The sequence below is a fragment of the Chiloscyllium plagiosum genome, unplaced genomic scaffold (assembly GCF_037043375.1).
Source record: "Chiloscyllium plagiosum isolate Xiang-an unplaced genomic scaffold, Cpla_swu_hap1 HiC_scaffold_1, whole genome shotgun sequence".
NCBI lineage: Eukaryota > Metazoa > Chordata > Chondrichthyes > Orectolobiformes > Hemiscylliidae > Chiloscyllium > Chiloscyllium plagiosum.
This window is the reverse complement of record NW_028270139.1, coordinates 99,749,301-99,770,811: the sequence shown is the minus strand read 5'-3', so window position 1 is coordinate 99,770,811 and position 21,511 is coordinate 99,749,301. Positions and strand designations below refer to the sequence as shown.

Below are 21,511 nucleotides of genomic sequence, written 5' to 3'. Positions count from 1 at the left end.
CTTCATCAGGAATAAAGGCAGAGAGCCTGAAGCGTGGAGAGATAAGCTAGAGGAGGCTCCTCCAGCTTATCTCTCCAAGGTTATTAATAAGCCTTTTCTCATTACATAATGTCAAATCTAAACTAGCCTGATTCCTACTTGGCCTCTCAACACCCTGCTCCAGAAATCTATCCTCTCTAGGAATTCATCCTCTACAGCATTAGTGTTGACTTGGATAACCCAACCTATTTCCAAATTGATGTCACCCATTATTAAAGTTATGTGCATCACTAATTTCCTGATGCACAGTATGTTCAATATTAATACCACAGTTTGGTATTCTATAAACAACTCCTACTAATCTTTACTTCCCCTTATTGCTTTGCAGCACTACCCAACCAGATTCAACCGAGGGGGCGGGAAACATCCATGCCTAAGCACGCAAGTTAAAGATATTATAAAGACAAAAACTTAGGCATACCATATTGCTAAGGCAAGAGGCAGGCAGGAAGGTTATGAAAAATTTAAAGATCAACAAAGGGTTACTAAAAATGTAATGAAAAGAGCAAAAGTAAATTCTGAAAGAAAATTACCAAATTTTAACAAGTATAAAGGAAAGAATAGCTCAAGTGAATGTTGATCTCTTGGAGCATGAGACTGGGAAGTGGGAGTTAATCGTGGGCAATATAGAAATGTCAAAGTCACTAAATCAGTATTTTGCTTCAATTTTCATTGTGGAGGACACTAGTACCACCCTAATAGTAACAGGTAATGCAGCTGCTAGTGAAAGAAAATGAGAATCAGCACAAGGAAAAAACCACTGAGCAAAATATTGAGACTGAATTTAGACAAGTTAGGGCCTGACAGCTTACATCCGAGGTTCTTATCAAAAGTGGCAGTAGTGATAGTAGATCCAGCTTAGGAAGGAAATACTGGTCTTGGAGGAAGTACAACATAGGTTACAAGAATGATACCTGGAGTTCAGGGGTTCAGTTATCAGGAGCGATTTTAGAGATTAGAACGTAGAACAATACAGCACAGTACAAGCCCTTCAGCCCTCGAAGTTGCACCAACCTGTGAAACCAATTACACTATTTCATTATCATCCATATAATTATCCAAGGAGCATTTAAATGCTCTGAAATTTGGTGAGTCTACCACTGTTGTAGGCAGGGCATTCCATGCCCTTACTAATCTCTGAGTAAAGAACCTACCTCTGACATCTATCCTATATCTATCATCCCTCAATCTAAAGCTATGTCCCCTCGTGCTAGTGAACATCATCCGAGGAAAAAGGCTCTCACTGTCCACCCTCTCTAATCCAATGATCATCTTTTACGTCTCTATTAAGTCATCTCTTAATCTTCTCTCTAACGAAAACAGCCTCCAGTCCCTCAGCCTTTCCTCATAACACCTTCCCTCCATACGAGGCAATATCCTGGTAAATCTCCTCTGCACCCTTTCCCATGCTTCCACGTCCTTCCTATAATGCGGTGACCAGAACTGTACGCAATACTCCAAGTGAGGCCGTACCAGACATTTGTGCAGCTGCAGCATGACCTCATGGCTCTGAAACTCAATCCCCCTACCAATAAAAGCTAATACTTCATACAACTTCTTAACAACCCTATCAACCCAGGTGACAATCTTTCAGGGGTCTATGTACATGGACACCGAGATCTCTCTGGCCATTCACAGTACCAAGAATCTTACCATTAGCCCAGTACTCTGTCTTCCTGTTACTCTTTCCAAAGTGAATCACCTCACACTTTTCTACATTAAACTCCATTTGCCACCTCTCAGCCCAGCTCTGAAGCTCAGCTATGTCCCTCTGTAACCTGCAACATCCTTCGGCACTGTCTACAACTCCACTGGCCTTAGTGTCATCCACAAACTTACTAACCCATCCTTCTACACCCTCATCCAGGTCATTTATAAAAATGACAAACACCAGTGGCCCCAAAACAGATCCTTGCGGTACACTAATAACTGAACTCCAGGATGAACATTTCCCATTAACCACCACCCTCTGCCTTCTTTCAGCCAGCCAATTTCTGATCCAAACCACTAAATCACCCTCAATCCCAACCCTCTATATTTTCTGCAATAGCCTACTGTGGGGAACCTTATCAGATGCTTTACTAAACTCCATATATACCACCATAAACCACTTTACCCTCATCCAGCTGTTCGGTCACTTTCTCAAAGAACTCAATAAGGTTTCTGAGGCACAACTTTCCCTTCACCAAACCGTGTTGACTATCCCTAATCAAATTATTCCACTCTAAATGATTATAAATCCTATCTCTTATAATCTTTTCCAACAGTTTACCCACAACCGAAGTAATGCTCACTGGTCCATAATTACCAGGATTGTCTCTACTCCCCTTCTTGAACAAGGGAATTACATATGCTATCCTCCATTCTTGTGGCACTATTCTTGTGACAATGATGACATGAAGATCAAAGCCAAAGGCTCTGCAATCTCCTCCCTAGCTTCCCAGAGAATCCTAGGATAAATCACATCCTGCTCAGGGGAGTTATCTATTTTCATGCTTTCTAGAATTTAGCCTGTTTTCTCTAAAATCTAAAAGGTTAAGGGGTGAGCTGATCGAAGTCTTCAAGAAATTAACAGGAAATCTTAAACTAGCTTGACTGGTTGGAGTTAAGAACTAGGGAACATAGTCTACAAATTAGGTCTAGACAATTCAGAAATTAATTGACAATTAATTGAGAAATTGTTGGAATCCATTAATAAGGAGGCCATAATGGACGTTTTGAAAGTCAAAACACAATCCATCAAAGTCAGCATGCTTTTATAAAGCGTAAATCATGTTTGACTAATTCCCTAGAATTTTTTGAAGTTGCCCTTGAAGGGGATGTGATGGTCTTGTGGTATTAAACCAGAGACCCACATAATGTTCTGGGCACCTCAGTTCAAATCTCACCATGGCATGTGGTAGAATTTTAAATCCATAAAAAAAAGACTGGAATTAAGAGTCTAATAATGACTACAAACGCATTATCGAATGTTGATGAAATCCATTTTCATTACTAATGCCCGTTAGAGAAGGATATTATGGAAAATAAAGAGCATGAAAACATGGGAAGAGTTAAAACATGAAGACCACTAGCAATCTGTGGTCTGTGGAAGGCAGGATGGGATAAGAATAGTGGAATACTCTTACACCATTTAGCAGAGTAAGGTTAAGGCTGAGAGGTCACTATGGCGAGATAACACAGTTAGTAAACGTAGTCTCCCTGTTAAGTGTCATTATGGCAAGATTGGGATCATAAATATTTGGGACATGACATTAAATATCTAATTAATAGTTAGTAGAGTCAGCTTGAGACAGGAGACTACTGTAATAGATGGAATAGCTAAATATCTAATCATGACAGGTTAGTCTGGAATGGAAAATCACTGTAGCAGAGGCGATAATAAATATTTAACCGTGACATTAGAATAACATTAAGTAGAATGTACAACTAAAGAGATAATGGATGAGAGATGGAAATGTGTTGCTGGAAAAGCGCAGCAAGTCAGGCAGCATCTAGGGAACAGGAGAATCGACGTTTCGGGCATTAGCCCTTCTTCAGGAATCTTAGCCTGCTGGACCAACTTTCCTTTTAAATAAAAAATCTTAGCCTGCTGGACCAACTTTCCTTTTAAATAAAAACCCCAAGTCCCTCCTCCCTATCTTTTATCTTAGCCTGCTGGACCAACTTTCCTTTTAAATAAACCACCCCAGTCTGACCTATCACCCCTCACCTTGACCTCTTTCCACCTATCACATTTCCGACGCCCCTCCCCCAAGTCCCTCCTCCCTATCTTTTATCTTAGCCTGCTGGACCAACTTTCCTTTTAAATAAACCACCCCAGTCTGACCTATCACCCTCACCTTGACCTCTTTCCACCTATCACATTTCCGACGCCCCTCCCCCAAGTCCCTCCTCCCTATCTTTTATCTTAGCCTGCTGGACCAACTTTCCTTTTAAATAACAGACCTGTAAAGAGATAATGGGACTAACGTCACTGGTTTATTGTGTAGTTAGAGTGAGGTACTTTGATTAATATAGTTGGACATGCTGATAAGCTAACAGAAACATGATTACAAAAAAAATATTAAAAATCCATGGACCCTGAGGTTCGGAGGCATTTGAGAATCTGCTTTCTCAGTGTCACGGTTTTTTGTTTGCAAATAAAAGACCTACTTCTTGAAGAACTCACTGCGTCTCCTTAATAAAAGCAAATTACTGCGGATGCTGGACTCTGAAACCAAAAGAGAAAATGCTGGAAAATCTCAGCAGGTCTGGCAGCATCTGTAAGGAGAGAAAAGAGCTGATGTTTCGAGTCTAACTGACCCTTTGTCAAACGGTCAGTTAGAATCGAAACGTCAGCTCTTTTCTCTCCTTACGGATACTGCCAGACCTGCTGAGATTTTCCAGCATTTTCTCTTTTGGTCTCTGCATCTCCTGGTGATTCTCTACATTTTCTCCACGACAATATCTGCCATATTTCCCTGGTCTGGCCAACACGTGACTCCAGACCTGCAGCAATGTGGTTGACTATAAACCACCCTCTGGGCAATTAGGGACGGCAATAAAAATTGGCAAAGCCAGTGATGCCTGCATCCCATGAATGATTTATAAAATGTAACAAGCAAGATGTATAATGGGGATACTGTAGATGTCATAAACCTGGATGTCCAGAAGACATTTGATAATGTGCTGTGCAAAAGGTACACACAGTGTAAGATCACATGGTGATGGGGTAACCTATTAGCTTGCAAAGAGGATAAGCTAACCAACAGAAAGCAGAGAGTCAGGATAAGTCTCTCTCCAGGTGACAAGATATAACTAGTGGGATGCCACAGGACCCTTGGGTCCAAACTGTTTGCAATCTATATTAATGACTTGGATTCAAGGATAGAAAGAACAATTGCCAAATCTGTAGGAGACTCTAAAATAGGTGAGAAAGTAGTGGTGAATGGGCCAAAATTTGGTAGATCAATTGTACAATGGATAAGTATGAGGTTATCCATTTTGTCCAGAAGAATATACATTCCTGATGAAGGACTTATGCTCGAAACATCGACTCTCCTGCTCCTCAGATGCTGCCTGATCAGCTGTACTTTTCAAGCACCATACTGTTTGACTCTCATCTCCAGCATCTGCAGTCCTCACTTCCTCCCAGAGGAATAGAAAGGCGAATTATCTAAATGGAGACAACTGTCAGAGTGATTTGGTACAGAGGGATCTGGGTTTTATTGTGCATGAATCATAGAAGCTAGTATGTATATAATAAGAAAGGCAAATGGAGTTTTCGCATTTACTGCTAAAGGAATAGCATAAAAAAAACGAAAGTGGACAAGTATCACTGCAGCTGTATGAGACTTAGTGAGACCTTTCCTAGAGTATTGTGCACAATTTTGCTTCTGCTGCTTGAGGAAGGATGTATTTGGAGGCTGTTCAGAGGAGATTCATTGGATTGATTCCAGAGTTAAGAGGTTTGACTTATGAGGTTGAGCAGTTTAAGTGTCTATCCACTGTAGTTTAGAAGAAGGGGAAAATAATTGGGGTATATAAAATACAAATGGGATTGATCAAGTAGACTTGGGAGAGGATGTTTACTCATCTGGGGCAATCTAGAGTGAAAGGTCATAGTTTTGGGGTTAGGTGTGGCAGATTTAAAAATTATTTCTCTCCAAGGATCAGGAATCTGTGGAATTCACTACCCCAGAGAGAGAGTAAATTCAAGGAGGGGATAGACATATTTTTAATTAATAATGGGTTGAAGGATTATGAAGTGTAAACTGGAAAGTGGGGTTGAAGCCAAGGTGAAGTCAGCTATGACCATATCAAATGGAAGAGCAGGCTCAAGGAGGTGATTTGCCTACTCCTGCTCCTAGTTCTGATGTTCACGTGTTCTTATATACATGTAGGCCCTATAACCACGGCCCAGGATTCGTGGCCCTGCCCTAGCCTGTGTCCAACCCCTCTGTACTGTGACGCTGCATGTAGTTTGAGAGGATTTGCTGCTATTGCGCCTTTTGCTATAGTTGGATTAGATAAAGCTGCTGCTTCTCAATGGGGATGCAAGATAATGTGGCCTTGGTTACAGGGAAATCCCACAGGCAAGACATTCAAATTCAGCTCTGTAGACTCTGAAGCACTTGCAAATAACTGAACAAAGCTGGTCTCTTGAAAGAATGAAATTAATTCAGTCCAGAAGCCAGTGCGAATCTTTCATTATGGCTAACAACAAACTTGCTGTTTTCAACCTTCATACTGTTATCAGCAGGATAACTTTATACAACACTGAGCTTCTCTGATTTAATGAGAGATAGAACAGTGTGAAGCTTGCCCATTGGCAGTGAAAGCATTAAATAGAACTAAATTTGGTATCTTAATTGGTTTCGAACAGGGTCCCCCACTTGTCTCAGGACGCATTGTAATGAACAGGAACAAAGGGAAATGACAATGGGACTCAGGTTTGACAACACTTTTGGGGGATTTAATTCACTGCACACACATCCCTTGGAAAAAACAGCATCCAAGAGACAGCAAGTTGATAGGAATAAAGTGATGCAATAAAGTTTAAAATTATGGGTGCAAAGACTTAATTTGAGCTCAATGAGTAGTGCAACAAGATTCCAAAATAAGTACTTTTTTGCTTCATTAGCTACTTAAAGAAGATCATGGGTGTAATCACCTATCTTCATTCAATTCTTGCTTACTTGCTCAAAAGTGGCAAGTCACCTGAGTTTTCCCTTCAGAGTACAGATTGCTGTATTTTCTTCCAATTAAAGTGCAACAGTGGGATTTCCTCCGAAATGGGGTCTCCACAAGCAGAAATCCCACCCATTGAGAGTTTCTACCTTGCCCAATTAGCAGAATGCAGCTCTCAGCACTCGGTAGTGCCACGAAGCCTGCAAGCCAGGGTCTCAGGTAAATACTTTGTGAGGAGGGAGTGGAGTGGTTTCTGGGACTGGGCACACGGAAAGGGTGCCGAGGGTCAGAATCAAATTAAAGAGGGTCAGCCCACTTTGATTTAGCTTGAGTCATGAGCACTGTACAGCTATGCAGAAGTGGGTACTGCAAATGCTGGAGATTAGAGTCAAGGTTAGAGTGGTGCTGGAAAAGCACAGCAGGTCAGGCAGCATCCAGAGATTCTAGGTGACTGTCTCAGTTTCCCATAGTACATTTGGCAGGAGGTACAGAATACTCACAGAACTTATGAACCATGAAATTAAAATGAATTATTCACTCACTTGCACTGAAGTAGATTCAACCTTTCTGTGCCGAGCTCCATTTTCAGTGACATCGGGCAACTCGTCTATGGTCCTACAGAAATATTCTTTAATTACATTAGAAAAGTATATATTTCAAAATGAATTACAACCAAAGGTAAGTACTTACAGTTTCTCTGGATTTTTTTCTCCTTCTGTGGCCACAATCATTTGTCAGAATATTTACATGGAAAAGAAACCAGGAAAATCAAGTTACATGAAGCAACTATCTTGCAATAGTAACCCAATAAAACAATACAGAACAAAACTACATTAATTGATGAAGGTTATAGCAATGATTGCTATATTCACTATTTCAAACAGATCAAAGCATAGAATGAATGTGTGGGTCAGAGGAAAAGATGTCTTGAAATTGCACTTTTTTAAAGGTCAAATATGGAGATCATTTCTCCTATCTTTGCTTTTATCTTAATCAACCTGATGCTGAAATCCTAATCTGTGCCTTTGCCAGCTCAAGACTTCAACAATGAGTGTATAGGGCATTCAATTTCAAAAATTTACAGATACAAAACTTGGAAACTTGTGAACTCTCATGAGGTTAGGGATAGACATCAAGAGCATGTAACCAGGCAGGTGGATTGAGCAGATTTGTGACTTGCAAAATTCCAAACAGTTAAGTAGGAAGTGCTGTATTTTCACAGGAATAACAAAGGAAGTAAATAAAGAACAAAGAGCACAACTCTAAAGTAGGTGCAGGAACAAACAGACTTAGAGGTACATGTGCACCAATCACAGAGTCTTAGAGTCGTAGAAATATACAGAATGGAAACAGACCTTACAGTCTAACTTGTCCATGCCAACCAGATATCCTAAATAAATGTAGTCCCATTTGGCCCATATCCCTCTAAAATGTTCTTATTCAAATTCCCATCCAGATGTCTTTTAAATGTTGCAGTTGTACCAGCCTCCACCACTTCCTCTGGCAGCTCATTCCACACATGCACCACCCTCTCCGTGAAAAAGTTGCTCCCCAAGAAGTAGGCTGTGTGGCCCTTAAAGCCTGCTCCACCATTTAATGGAATCATGGATGATCAGACATTCTTCACACCCATTTTCCTGCTTTTCCCCACACCCTTGATTCCGCTTCAGATCAAGAATCTATCTATCTCAGAGTCATACAGCATGGAAACAGACCAATTGTCTTTCCCCATTCACCTTAAATCTATGTCCTCTAGTTTTAGATTCCCCCCATCCTGGGAAATGATATCTTTCCTTACCAGTACCAGTCAGTACAATTATTCAGTTAAGCGCTACTGCTTCATTTCTTGTAGATTAGTTGCTAAAAGCATAATTTTTGCTCAGCCAAAAGGACGTTTTCAATACATTCTGTTTTCCTAAAAGTGCAAAAGTCGTGCTGAGCAAACAGGTGCAATACAGATTTTAGTTGTGATGTGCATAAAATTAATTTTGTTTCAGTTTTAAGTAAATGTTAAAATGCAAGAAAAACTCTTACCTGCAAGATTTTCCTTCTGTTTCATCTTTCTCTCACATACAAGAATGAAGATAACTAAAACTAGCACCTCAGCAACAATGCAAACAAATGGTATGACAGCAGCAACCAGGCTGTTAACCTTCAGATGAATCCGCAGACCACTGAACCCCACTTCATAGACAGCATCACAATGGTAATAAGTGGTGTTATCCATTATCAGGCTTTTTATTAAAAGTGATGATTTGTTGCCAAGGCTATGAATGTAATATTGGTCTCCTGTTTCATTATTCAGGGTCTAGATAAATAGAAAGGAACAGAGAATTGCTGCAGTACTTTTGCATTGGTTAGGATTTAAGTGAAGATATGCTTCTATGGCACAATAATGCAAATTTTACATTTATTTGGAAAGGTTATGAAGGATATGAAATAAAAGTAACAAAAGGAGTTCAAGTGCACATCAAGCAAAATCTAATCAAGTGGTCAGACAGGCTTAAAGGGCTGAATAACTTTGACCTGTTTTTTAGTACAAGATTTGGGGATCAAGTGTTTTCAATCTATGCAACTTATAAATGCAGATTTCAAAATATTTTTGATTTTTTTAATTTCATTGTTAATCACTAGATTAAAAACTTGATTTGAATGGGAATAAACTATCTAACAATGATATTTTGAGATGTAATAAAACTTTGCAGAATAAGAAATCAACCCCATTTCCCACAAATGAGTCTACCTAATAATAAAACTTGGGTCAATGGTCCTACACCTACAAGCTGACTTTCTAAAAACAGCCTCCATATCAATATTATCAACCTTATTCAATACAAATAAATGAATCAAAAATCTAATTCTGTACATCAGCAGTTTAAAAACCTTAAAATATTTGTGTGTTTTTCCGATGTAATGTGGACATTGCATGAGACATGGGTTCAAATGTCACTCTGGCAGCTGGCAGGATTTCAAAGCAATTGACAATCTGGAACACAAAACTAGTTTCAGCAATGGTGAACATGGCAATTGTTGTAAAAATACTGTATGGTTCCCTAATATGACTCATGATGCACAGAAATGTGGTTCACTCTAAATTCCTCTCTGAAATGGCTGAGCATCTCAGTTCAATAGCAACTGGAATTGGGCAACAAACACTTGATCTCCACAACGGGGTTAAAAAAAAGGATCATGGAACCTACCAAGAAAATATTGCATGAAGTATTGTTACTTAAGTATTTCACCAACTAAGGGCTTTCTTTAGAGTTTTTCGCATAATCTTTTTAAGCATTTATCAGAGTATCTTGTCCATTTCTGAGTATTGCTGAAAAATACATTTGAAAATTTTCATCTTGCACTCATCAGGATAATTTGCAAGATAGACCAGTGTAAATGGAAAGCAACAGTTATACTGTATGAAACAAAGTGCTGATTGGTTGACTAGCCAACTCTGATTGATACAGATATTGTCATGGAGAATGTATCCATTAGATGATAACTGAGAGTCAGTTGCCAAGATTTGTTTAAATTTTAAACTATGCAGGTTGACTAATTGTCAAGGCATTGCTCTGAGAAATGTTTTGTAGAATTGAACCAGACACAATGGGTGTACATTGCACAATAATCATGTTTTATACTAGCAACAATAGCTAGTCTATTTGTAATAAAAGTCAGGTACTACTTACCACCTTGCTGCCTTTGACTTCCTTTGACCAAATCCAGTAAAGAGGACTATATCGGTCACTTTTGCAGGTTAAGTTAACATGATCACCATCAGAACGTATTTCATTTATATTTTTGGTCCAAATAGGAGGAACTGTGGAAAAACAGACAAAACTGAATGTAAATTACTCCAGGTTTTGGCCTCGGTTTATGCAATTACGGACTCTGTATATACAATTACGGACTCTCTATATACAATTACTTGTTCTTGCAGGTGTTTCAGATTTGATATGCCTAATAAATGCAAACATCTTTAACTGAACCATTGCCTTGCAGTCATACCTTCATTGACAATGCAGTGATGTGCAGGATATCTGGCTAGAAAAATAAATCAATATCAATTTTTGAGTGTGTCCTGTTGAAAAATGATGTGAAAAATCAATCTTGCAGAAATTTTATTTTGACATTACCATTAGCACCTATGTAAAGAACTCAGAAAGACTATTGCCTAGTTCACACCAAGTCTTGGAGATGTTTTCTTTGACTTCTATGTACTTGTTGCTTCACATTTAAGCTAAAGCAGGAGTGAGTATAGAGTAGGCCAGTACATTAGCCATATCAGATGTGATTGGTATTTATTAAATCTTGCTTTGTTTGTTAAAATAGATACCTAGATCTGAGGAATACAAGAGAACTGAATGTAATCTTTACAAGCCTAGCTGCATAAATTCTTGCCATTTCTGTTCTCTTCAGAATGCCTGAAAAGCTATTCCTAACACACTAATTATTTGTAATCCTGAAAATTCTTATCCCTGTGACAGCAAATCTATTATGAAATTCCTCATAGTAAACAGAAGGATATATTGTGTTAAATTCGATAAATCCCCAGGAACAGGTGAGGTGTATCTCAGATTGCTTGGAAGAAATGGAAGGAGACTGAAGATGTCATGACTAATTTTCAAATTCCATCTTGCCAATGAATACATGCTAGAGGATAGCTAAGATATTACCATTATTCACAAAAGGTGGTAGTGTTAAGCCATGGATCTACAGGCGAAATATAGGCCATCTATAATGTATTTAATGTCAGTAAAAGGGAGATGTTTGGAAAAAAAATGAGGGACAGAATTAATGTCCACTTGAAGGGGCAAGCATTAATGAAGGATAGTAAGCATGGCTTTGTCAAGAGAAGATCGTGTCTGACAGGTCTGACTGAGTTTTTAGAAGGAGGTGGCTAGGTGTATAGATGAGGATAATGTGGTGGATGTAATCTATACGGACTTCAGTAACACTTTACACAAGGTGACATAGGGGACAGTGGTAAAGAAGTTTAGAGCCTACAGGATCCCCGATGATTTGATAAATTGGACCCAAGATTAGCTTAGTGACAGGAGCCTGAGGGTAATGATTAAAGGTTGTTTTGGTCACAAGATATCTGTGGCCAGTGACATACTGCAGGGTTTGATGCTGGATCCTTTGCTGACTGTAGTGAATATTAATGATTGCAGTAGTGAAGAAGGTTTATTCATTAATTTCAGAGATGACATAAAAATTGGTGGTGTGGTAAATAGCTTCAACAAAAGTCTTAGACTAAAGGACTCTAAGAATAGGCTGGGCAGATGGGCAGAACAGCGGCAAAAGGTGTGAGGTGATGATTTTTGGCAGGATTATCAAGGCAAGGATATACATAATAATTGTTAGTACTCTAGAATGTCTAAGAGATCTGAGAGACCTTGATGTGCATGTCCATAGATCCTTGAAGGTAAAAGGAAAGGTAGATAAGGTGATTAGGAAAACAGATGGATATGTATTAGTCAAGGCATTGAATATAAGGGCAGGGAGGTTATAGTGGAGCTGAATCAAACAGCTGGAGTACTGTGTTCAGTTCTGGTTATCAGATTATAAGAAACATTTGTTTGGAGGTTCACCAAGATGTTGGCCTAGGCTGGAAAGGTTCAGCTATGAAGAGAGACTGGATAGGCAGGGATTTGTTTCCTTGGGGCAGAGGAGACTAACAGGGACCTGATTAAGGCATACAAAATTATTAGGGGTATACACCAGGTGAATATGAAATAACCTTTCCCTTAGTAGAGGGCACTTTAACAAGGAGTATAGACTAAAGGTAATGGGTAGAAAGTTTAGATGGGATTTCAGGAAGAACCAGATGGTGGTGAGTATTTGGAAGTCACTATCTGAAAGGGTAGTAGACATCAGCACAACATTTAAGAAGGATTTAGGCGAACATTTGAAATGTCATAGCTTATAAGGCTACAAGTCAAGAGCTGGAAAAATATGATTATAGGTACCAGATGACTGCCTTGTAGAAGATGGGTCACAGGACCTCGTTCTGGGCTGTAAAATTCTATAATTCTAATTTATTTATACCATAGGCATTAAACTCACTTTGTACTTCAAACCTGCCTTCCGATTTTGGGTTTGTATCAAAGACACAAGTATAGTTGCCAGCATCACTGCCATTCTGAAAATCAAACCTGCAATCACAAATCATGAGTTATTATTGTAAAAGCCCCAAATATTTTTCAAAATTTTATGCATCGGATATTTTTCCCATTTCTAATGCCTTGATTGATAACTACATGAGACAGAAATTAATAGACCCATATGTTGATTGGATGGGATGAATTGAATAGATAGGAAGGAATCCTATGCAGAGAATCAATTCTAGCACAGCCAAATTGCATGATACTGAACTTTAAATGCTCTGCCATTCTATATTAATACATCTCTACATAATGGCATTGCTAACCAAAGGATATCTGATATAGATATGTGATGGGTTTTATTCACACCAAACAATGTCACACCTATCACATAACTACACCTTTTGATTTAGTTGGACCAAATAAGGCAGTTAATTCTTAAACCTTGAATTCCCACTCATTCTCTGTTGTTTAACTTCATGAAACATGGAGTCTTCAGCCAAAGTGAATAAATATGCTGAAAATTGTTAACACTTCTAATTCTAAAGAGCAAAGTAAAATATATATAAATATATATATCGGGAAAGGGAATTCAAAGTCTCTATCGGTAATATAGGTAATTAATGGTTAACAAATGGTAACCAGACTGGGCTGATTGAGAGATAGGAGGCTTGGCTGATAATTAAAATGTATATTTTATGTATCTTCAACAAGGACGATATGGAGAGGGCAGTGGATAAGCCTATGAACTACAGGGCAATTAGTTTAACTTTGGTGGTAGTGAAGCTTTCAGAAATGGTAATACAGGACCGCATTAATATTCACCTGAGGACATGTGAGTTAATTAAGGAAAACCAGCATGGATTTGTTCACGGCAAATCAATACAGTCAGTGATACAGGACTTCTATGCCCAGATCATTAAGCATTCTTATCATCAGAACTGGTTCGACAAAAAAAGGATGCAGAGCTATTGCAGCTTTTGGTGCCTGGCAGAATAATTCAAGGTGGCAACTCAAGAAGGCAGAATTTCAAGGTTGTTGTTTAAAAACAAATCCCACAGATAAAAGATAAATGGTGTGAAGAGACAGGCCAAGGTGTCCAACATCATACTGACCGTGATGACAAGCGAGGTTGTCGAAAGTTGCCAGGACCACGAAAAGATGAATGTCAAATGGACAAAATCTTCTTTAGTCATAGAATGATGTTTCTCTTCCTAAACATTACAGTGCAATCCATCAATGCTGAAAACAACATTCCTAACAACCCCTTAACTATGATTTCATAATGGCAGCTGATACTCTCCAGGTTACAAAAATTGAAAGAACTGCGGATGCTGTAAATCAAAAACAAAAGTAGAAATTGCTGGAAAAGCTCAGCAGGTCTGGCAGCAGCTGTGAAGAGAAATCAGACTTATCGTTTTGGGTCCGGTGACCCTTCCTCAGACTGGACCCAAAACGTTAACTGAATTAGGCCAATCAGTTTAAATTATACCCCAAAAAATATCAAACTCTTATCAAGTTTGAATTTAGTATATTGACAATCTGAAAAACCAATAAAACAATCCGATGCTTGGGGGGTGGGGGGAGGTTTAAGACAGGGGAAAATTGAACAGTTTGGAGGAGAACTGCCAAACCACTGGCATCTGCAGACTGTTCAGAGAATAGCTCTCTTAAAGGTACCTTTATCATTCAATGACCTGTGAAACAGAAATCCCTAAGAAGAAGAAAAGAAGACCAAGGAAGAGAAGATTTGACATCTGGCTGGTTTTGAAAACTTGAATTGTTGGTAAATCTTAATCGGGGGTTTTATTGGACTAGTATTGCTGATTTAAATTAAGCAGGAGGATCTACCCCATGTCATAACAGTTTGGAGGCTCATTGTCAGGATGTGAACTGGTTTAGACAGATTTGAATAGGTTTAGAGATATGAAAAATCTCAGCAGATTTAAACACTTGCAGGTTAGTGTCCTTGATCTTTAAATAAAACGTAGATAGGCATGATTTGGAGATGCCGGTGTTGGGATTTGAAGATAATTCTCAAATTTGCCCATAAAGTTCAGAAGGAAAGAAAAATTAGGTAAGAAATTAGATTTGGGTTTAACCAAGGACAAAAGTAAAGCTGAAATTGGAAGGAACTTACTCAAACACTTAGGCATGTCAGAGAAATATACATGTGTAGTAGAGGTAGAAAAAAATTAAATTACAATTAAGGAAAATGGAGTTAGAGGATAAACAAAGACAAAGAGAAGAAAGAGAGAGCGAGAGAGAAAAAGAAAGGGAGAGAGAGAGAGAGAATTTGAACTTGAGAAGTTGCGACTTAGTCAGCAAAGTCAAGTTAACAGGATGGAGATAAAAAGAGAAGGTAGTGATATATATAAATATGTCAAAACTCTGCCACATTTTGATGAGAAAGATGTTGAAGGCTTCTTCATTTCATTTGAAAAAATTGGCTCAGCAAACGGAGTGGTCCGAGGATTTATGGGTAATGCTAATTCAGACTAATCTGTCGGCAGAGCGAGTGAGGTATTTGCCGTGCTGTCGGATGAGGTGTCAAGAGATTATGAAGAGGTTAAACAGGCTATTTTAAGTGCTTATGAATTGGTATCAGAAGCATAGATACAGCGGTTCAGAAACACAAGGAGGAACCAGGTCAGACTTACATTGAGTTCAAAAGAATTGAACACAATCATTTTGATCAATGGGTGTGTGCTTTGAAAATAGATAGGACCTTTGAGGCTCTAAGAGAGATTATTCTACTGCGGGTGTTTAAAAACTCACTTCCAGAGATGGTAAGAATTCACGGGAAGGAACTGAAAGTTCAGGAAGTGAGATGAGCAGCATGATTAGCAGGTGAGTACATGTTGGTGCATAAGATAAGCTTACGGCCAGAATTTCATCCTGTGAGAGATAGAAGTTGGGAGAAGGGGAGATCCTACACTACAAAATGAAGAGTAGAGAGCACTGGTAAGAACTTACCACAGGATAAAAAAAAAAATCTGATAGGGTGGAAAGCAGGTGAAAGGCCTCAGGTGTTTCCACTGTGGTAAAGTGGGACACGTAAAGTCACAGTGCAGGTCTTTAAAGAAAGGCACAGTGGGAAAAGATGTGGTAAAAGAAGCTAAGCCAGTGGCATTAGTGAGGGTAGTAAAGGAGATCCTAGGAAGAGCTGTGGAGCTGCAGGACAGTGCACAGCCTAGACAAGGGCTGGGTATGGAGTTAGTACCTGATTTCTACAAAGAATTCGCCTCTGTGGGTAAAGTTTACTCAGAAAGAATGGGGAAGAAGGACAAGAAGTCATAATTTTGAGAGATACAGGATCTAACCAGTCACTGATTGTAAGGGATAAGCACTCTCTCTGATCTGTTACCTGAGAATGTGGTAATTTGTGGGACAGATGGACAGAAAATTAGCATTCCCCTATGTAAGATCAGGTTGGAGTGCCAACTCAAGACTGGGGAAGTTACAGTGGGAGTGATTGACAGAGTGTCAGTTCTAGGAATTCAGTTTATTTTTGGGAATGATTTGGAGTGACACCCCTTGTTGTGGAGAAGCCCAAGGAAGATAAGAAACTGATGAGTTCAAACAGAAATATCCTGATGTTTTCCCAGACTGTGTGGTAACAGGATCCCACTATCATAAGTCACTGCACGAAGCGAAAAGTAAACAGAAGGATGAAGGAGTTGAGGTTCAGTTAGTGTTACCCTGTTTGACGTAATGGTGCAGGAAAAACCTGAACAGGCAGAGGGTCAAACAGAAGTGTTTAATCCTGAAAGGTTAAGGGACTTGCAACAGCAAGATAAAACGATTATATATATATATATATGTGTATGTGGATGTGTATTCTGAAAAAGTGGCAGAGAATATTCCAGAGGGTTATTATCTGAAAGATAGAATCCTAAGACATAAATGGAAACCACAGCAGGTGAGTGCAGAGGAGAAATGGGCTGAAGTGTACCAGATTGTGTTGCTGGTAGCATACAGACAGGAAGCGTTAAAGGTAGTACATGAACTACCTGTAGGAGGTCATGTAGGGTGCGAAAAACTCAGGCTGAGGTACAAAAACATTATTATTGGCCTGGAATGCACAAGCATGTGGTTAACGTTTGCTGTATGTATCATACATGCCAAACGGTAGGTAAGCCACAGGTAGTAGTAAAATCAGCACCTTTGTTGCCAATTCCCATGTTTGAAGAACCTTTCACACGGATTGTAATCGATTGTGAAGTTCCATCCCAAGAACTCAAAATGGGAACCAGTACTTGTTAACCATAATGAATGTGTCTACCAGATTTCCAGAGGCAATTCCACCACGGAGTATCATGGCAAAAAAGGTGGTAGAGGATTTAGTAACTTTCTTCATACGGTATGGGCTACCCAGAGAGATTCAGTCGGACCGAGAGTCAAGTTTTACTACAAGACAGTTTAAGAAGTTTATAGATAGCTTAGGTATACAGCACTCTTAAATCCAGTGTGTATCATCCTGAATCCCAGGGAGCTTTAGAAAGGTGGTATCAGACCTTGAAGACCATGTTGCCAGCATGCTGTCAGGATCAAACCTGAGTGATTGGGATAAAGGTATCTCATTCATATTGTTGCCATTAGAGATGCCCCAAACAAATCTACTCAGTTCACTCCCTTTGAGTTAATAATCGGTCATGAAGTGAGAGGCCCTTTTAAATTAACAAAAGAAAGATTGACAGGACCACACTTAGATTATGTATGGGAGGTGAATGAGAGACTAAATTGAGTAGTTGAGTTAGCTAAACAGCACCTAAAGAGGGCACAGTGTAGAATGAAGTAGGTGGCAGATAAAAGCTCTGAGACTGTGATGTTTTCCCGAGGGATGACGTGTCAGTACTATTACTAGTGATAGGAGATCCCTTCAAAGCTAAGTTTAATACTCCCTTTCAAATTAGAAAAAGTTGAGTCAGGTGAACCATCTAGTACACATGCCAGATAGAAAACAACAGTATCAGGTATGTCTTGCGAACATGTTGAGACTGCATTATACTAGAGAGGAAGAACTGGAGTAACAGCTCTTAGTTTCTGCCCCTCTGAGTGAGGAATCAAATTCAGATAATGTGGATTTTGATATCCCTCAAAATAGAGTAAAAAATGAAGAAGTCCTTGAGGAGTGGGATAGGTTAGTAAGCTATCCGCCTCAGCAGCGTAGAACACAGTTGAAAAATTTGTTACAGCAGTTTGAGAATGTAAGAATCAGCTGGGGAGGACTAATGCTATTGTACATGAAGTAGATGTAGGGAATACTACTCCGATTAAACAACACCACTATCGGCTTAATCCTTTCAAAGCCAGACAGGTCCAGATGAAGGTGGAGGCCATGCTCGAAGAGGACATCATCGAACCAAGTCAGAGCGAGTGGAGTTCGCCAATTGTCTTAGTTCCCAAACTGGACAGGAATCAACAATTCTGCATGGATTATCAGAAGGTTGACATTGTGACAAAATCGGACTCATATCCAATTCCTAGATTGGAGGACTATATCAAGAAAAATCGGACAAGCCAATTAGATCACTAAGCTGTACTTAATGCGTGGTTACTGGCAGGTACCTTCATAAGAGATGGTTGTGTACACAAATCATAACCCGCTTACATTCCTGGAATGCTGTAAAGACAAGAATATGAGACTATTTCATTGGAGTCTTACGTTACAGACTATTAATTTAAAATTCATATGTGTTGCGGGTTATAAGAATGTAATCACAGATGTAACTGATAAAGTTTAGATGAGATTTGTACTTATTTAATGATCCATATATACACAGGTATATGGGAAGAAATTAAGGTGAACTTACATTAAAGTTATCTATATGTTTGGGTAATGTGTTTTAAAAAGTAGAAACAAAAGTAATCTTTTCATTATGATGGATTTTTTTTTTCTTAAGGGGGAGGAGTTCTGAAGATTTAGATTTTATGATTGCATGATCCAACAAGTGAGTCTGAAATTAGCAAAATTACAACTTACACAATTGTTGTCTAGCATGATCACTGATGATCTAATAATTACAATAGCATTATTCAATCTGAGAATTTTTTGAAATATCTATTAAAACATTTAGTAGAACAGTATTGAAATATAACAAGTTATTGATGCAAAAAATGAAATGTTTGGATAGGACATACATGGGTCCATTACAGGCAGACAGAAGAACTTGTAATGGAGAACACAGAAATGCCAGGGTAGCTAAACGGTTACTTTGTACTCACTAAAGATACAAAACAACCTCCCCGAATTAGAGATACAAGTGACGAAGGGAAATGAAGGGGGTTGAAGGAAATTACTAGGAGTAAGAAAATGCACTCATGAGATTAATATGGCTAAAAGTTGATAAGTTTCTAAGATCTAATGTCTCAGAATTCAAGGATGCTGAAGGAGGTGGCAATAGAGATAATCAATGAATTGGTGACCATCTTCCAAATTCCACAGATTCGGGAGTGATTCCTGAAGACTGGAAGCTAGCAAATATCACACTACTATTTAAGAAAGGACCCAGGGAGAAAACAGGCAATGACTGCCCTGTCAGCTTTATATTAGAAGTGGAGAAATTGCCAGAATCTATCATAAAGGACGTGATAAATGGGCACTTAGGATAAACATGACCTGATTTGGGCCATAGTCCACATGATTTGTGAATATGTTTGACAAACTTACTGAAGTTCTTTTGATGCGGTTACTAACAAAAAAGGGAAATAGAATACTTAGAATTTCGGAAGGTTTTTGATAGGTTCTCACACAAGAGGCTGGTGAGCTAAATTAAGCAGATGGGATAGGAAAAAATTTACTGGCCTAGCTTAAAGCTTGGCTAACAGACAGAAAACAGTACGAATAAATGGATGATTCTTGCATTTGCAGTCTGTGATTGGTGGGTAATTTTTAATTTTAATTAAAATAGTTTCAACATGGGGACCGAATGCAATATTTCCAAAATGATGGTGTTGCAAAGTTAAACAGGAACATATGTTGTGAGAAAGACATAAAGTGGTTTCAGGAGAGACTGAGAAAGGATAAGTGTCTGGATAAGAACATGGCAGATGGTGCATAATGTGGAAAAATGTGAGATTATTCACTTCGGGAGGAAGAACAATTGTATAGAGTATTTCTGAAATGCCTGGAGGTAGGTGCACAAAGGACTCATGTGTCCTTGTTAATCAATCACTTCACACTAAAATTCAGGTAGAGTAAGCAATTAAAAGGTTAATGGAATGTTAACCTTTATCACAAGAGAATTTGAGAAAAAAAGTTATGAAGTTTTGCTTCAAGTGTATAGTGTGAAACACACCTGGTGTACTGTGTGCAGTTTTGGTTTCCTTATCTCATGAAAGACATTATTGCCACAGAGGGAATGCAATGAAGATACACTAAACTTGTTCCCAGGATGGTGGAATTACTGTCCTATGAAAAAAGATTGGGCAAATTCGGCCTGTACTCTCTATAAGCCTTGAAGAATGAGATGTGATCTCATTGACACCAACAAATACTTAAAGGGATAAATATATGCAGCTAAGATATTTCCCATGCTTGGGGAGTCTAGAACCCTTTGGCAAAATTTATAAATAAAGGGGATGATATTCAAAATGAGATGTGGATTTTTTTAATTCAAATGGTCATGAAATTTTGAAGTTCTCTACCTCAGAGGGCTGAGAAACCTTGCTCCTCAAGTATATTAAAAGTGGGCATTGGTAGGATTATACAGTTAGAGCAGGCAAAAGACACCAAAGAGTAGGGTCAGCAATAAACATTCTTATGCTTCTATAATGAAGATGCCGATGTTAGCTGTGAGAGAAGAAATAATAAACGCAATAATGTGAAAAAGTTGCTTATGATAAATGCCTCTTTTTAGTCCAATGAAGGAAAAAACCCTTCCAAGGAGGTCAATTGAAATGTTGACCAATGGGTAATGTGAAAATAATAATTACACCACATTATAAGAAGATAAAGCAGTTCTGCAGTGACATTTTCCAGGTTATCAAAGCCTGTCACCAAATTTGAATTTGACTCCAATATAGTGCCTCCATGCACCTTGCTCTTTCTGCTCTCTATTCCATATTTGCCTGAATTTAAAACAACTTTTCTCAGATCACTCCAGAAATATTCACAAGAATCTTTTATCAGTTGAAGTCTTTTAACTGATTTCAATGATTTGAGGAATTTTCAGGATACCGAGTGTTAATATAAAAAATATTTGCAGGAGAATCCTACCTATCATTTTATGTATTTTGCTGGTGCCACCAAGCCATGTTTCTGTATGTTGATTGTAATTTGATCATAAATTCATGACAACATTAAACCAAAATATTACTTTGAAGGGTGTTGCGAGATAAAGATAGAAAGATACATCTTGAAACTAGTATAAGTTAAATTTGAACCTGATATCAGGGAATTCGTCTTCACATGAAGAGTGATCCATTTGTGGAATGCTCTTCTTAATAGCATTTTAAAGTTAAATTATGTAGGAATAATTTAACTTTAAAAATCACAGACTGTGAAGTGATGGCATTTGGAGAAGAGTGGTGGACATCAGCAGTGTTAGAATGTTTCTGGAAGAATGAGTTAAGTTGGAGAAGATTGCTTTCAAAATTCATTATTATCTTCCAATATTGTGACACATTATATGTAGGCAGTACAGATAAGGATGTATCCTCATGGTAATCTAGGAATGGACTTCCACACCAACTAA

At 38.6% G+C, this 21,511-nt stretch overlaps 1 protein-coding gene across 1 annotated transcript in view; it reads right to left on the bottom strand.

The window, feature by feature from the left end:
- The window catches only part of LOC122549047 (embigin-like), a 49,114-nt gene that overhangs the window by 6,496 nt on the left and 21,107 nt on the right, over positions 1–21,511 (bottom strand). Inside the window, exons 4-8 of the mRNA XM_043688232.2 lie at positions 12,775–12,863; positions 10,395–10,525; positions 8,746–9,019; positions 7,402–7,426; positions 7,254–7,326 (exon numbers count right to left, since the gene is read on the bottom strand). Of these exons, the coding sequence (XP_043544167.2) occupies positions 7,254–7,326; positions 7,402–7,426; positions 8,746–9,019; positions 10,395–10,525; positions 12,775–12,863 (592 nt within the window). The remainder of the gene's footprint in view (positions 1–7,253; positions 7,327–7,401; positions 7,427–8,745; positions 9,020–10,394; positions 10,526–12,774; positions 12,864–21,511) is intronic.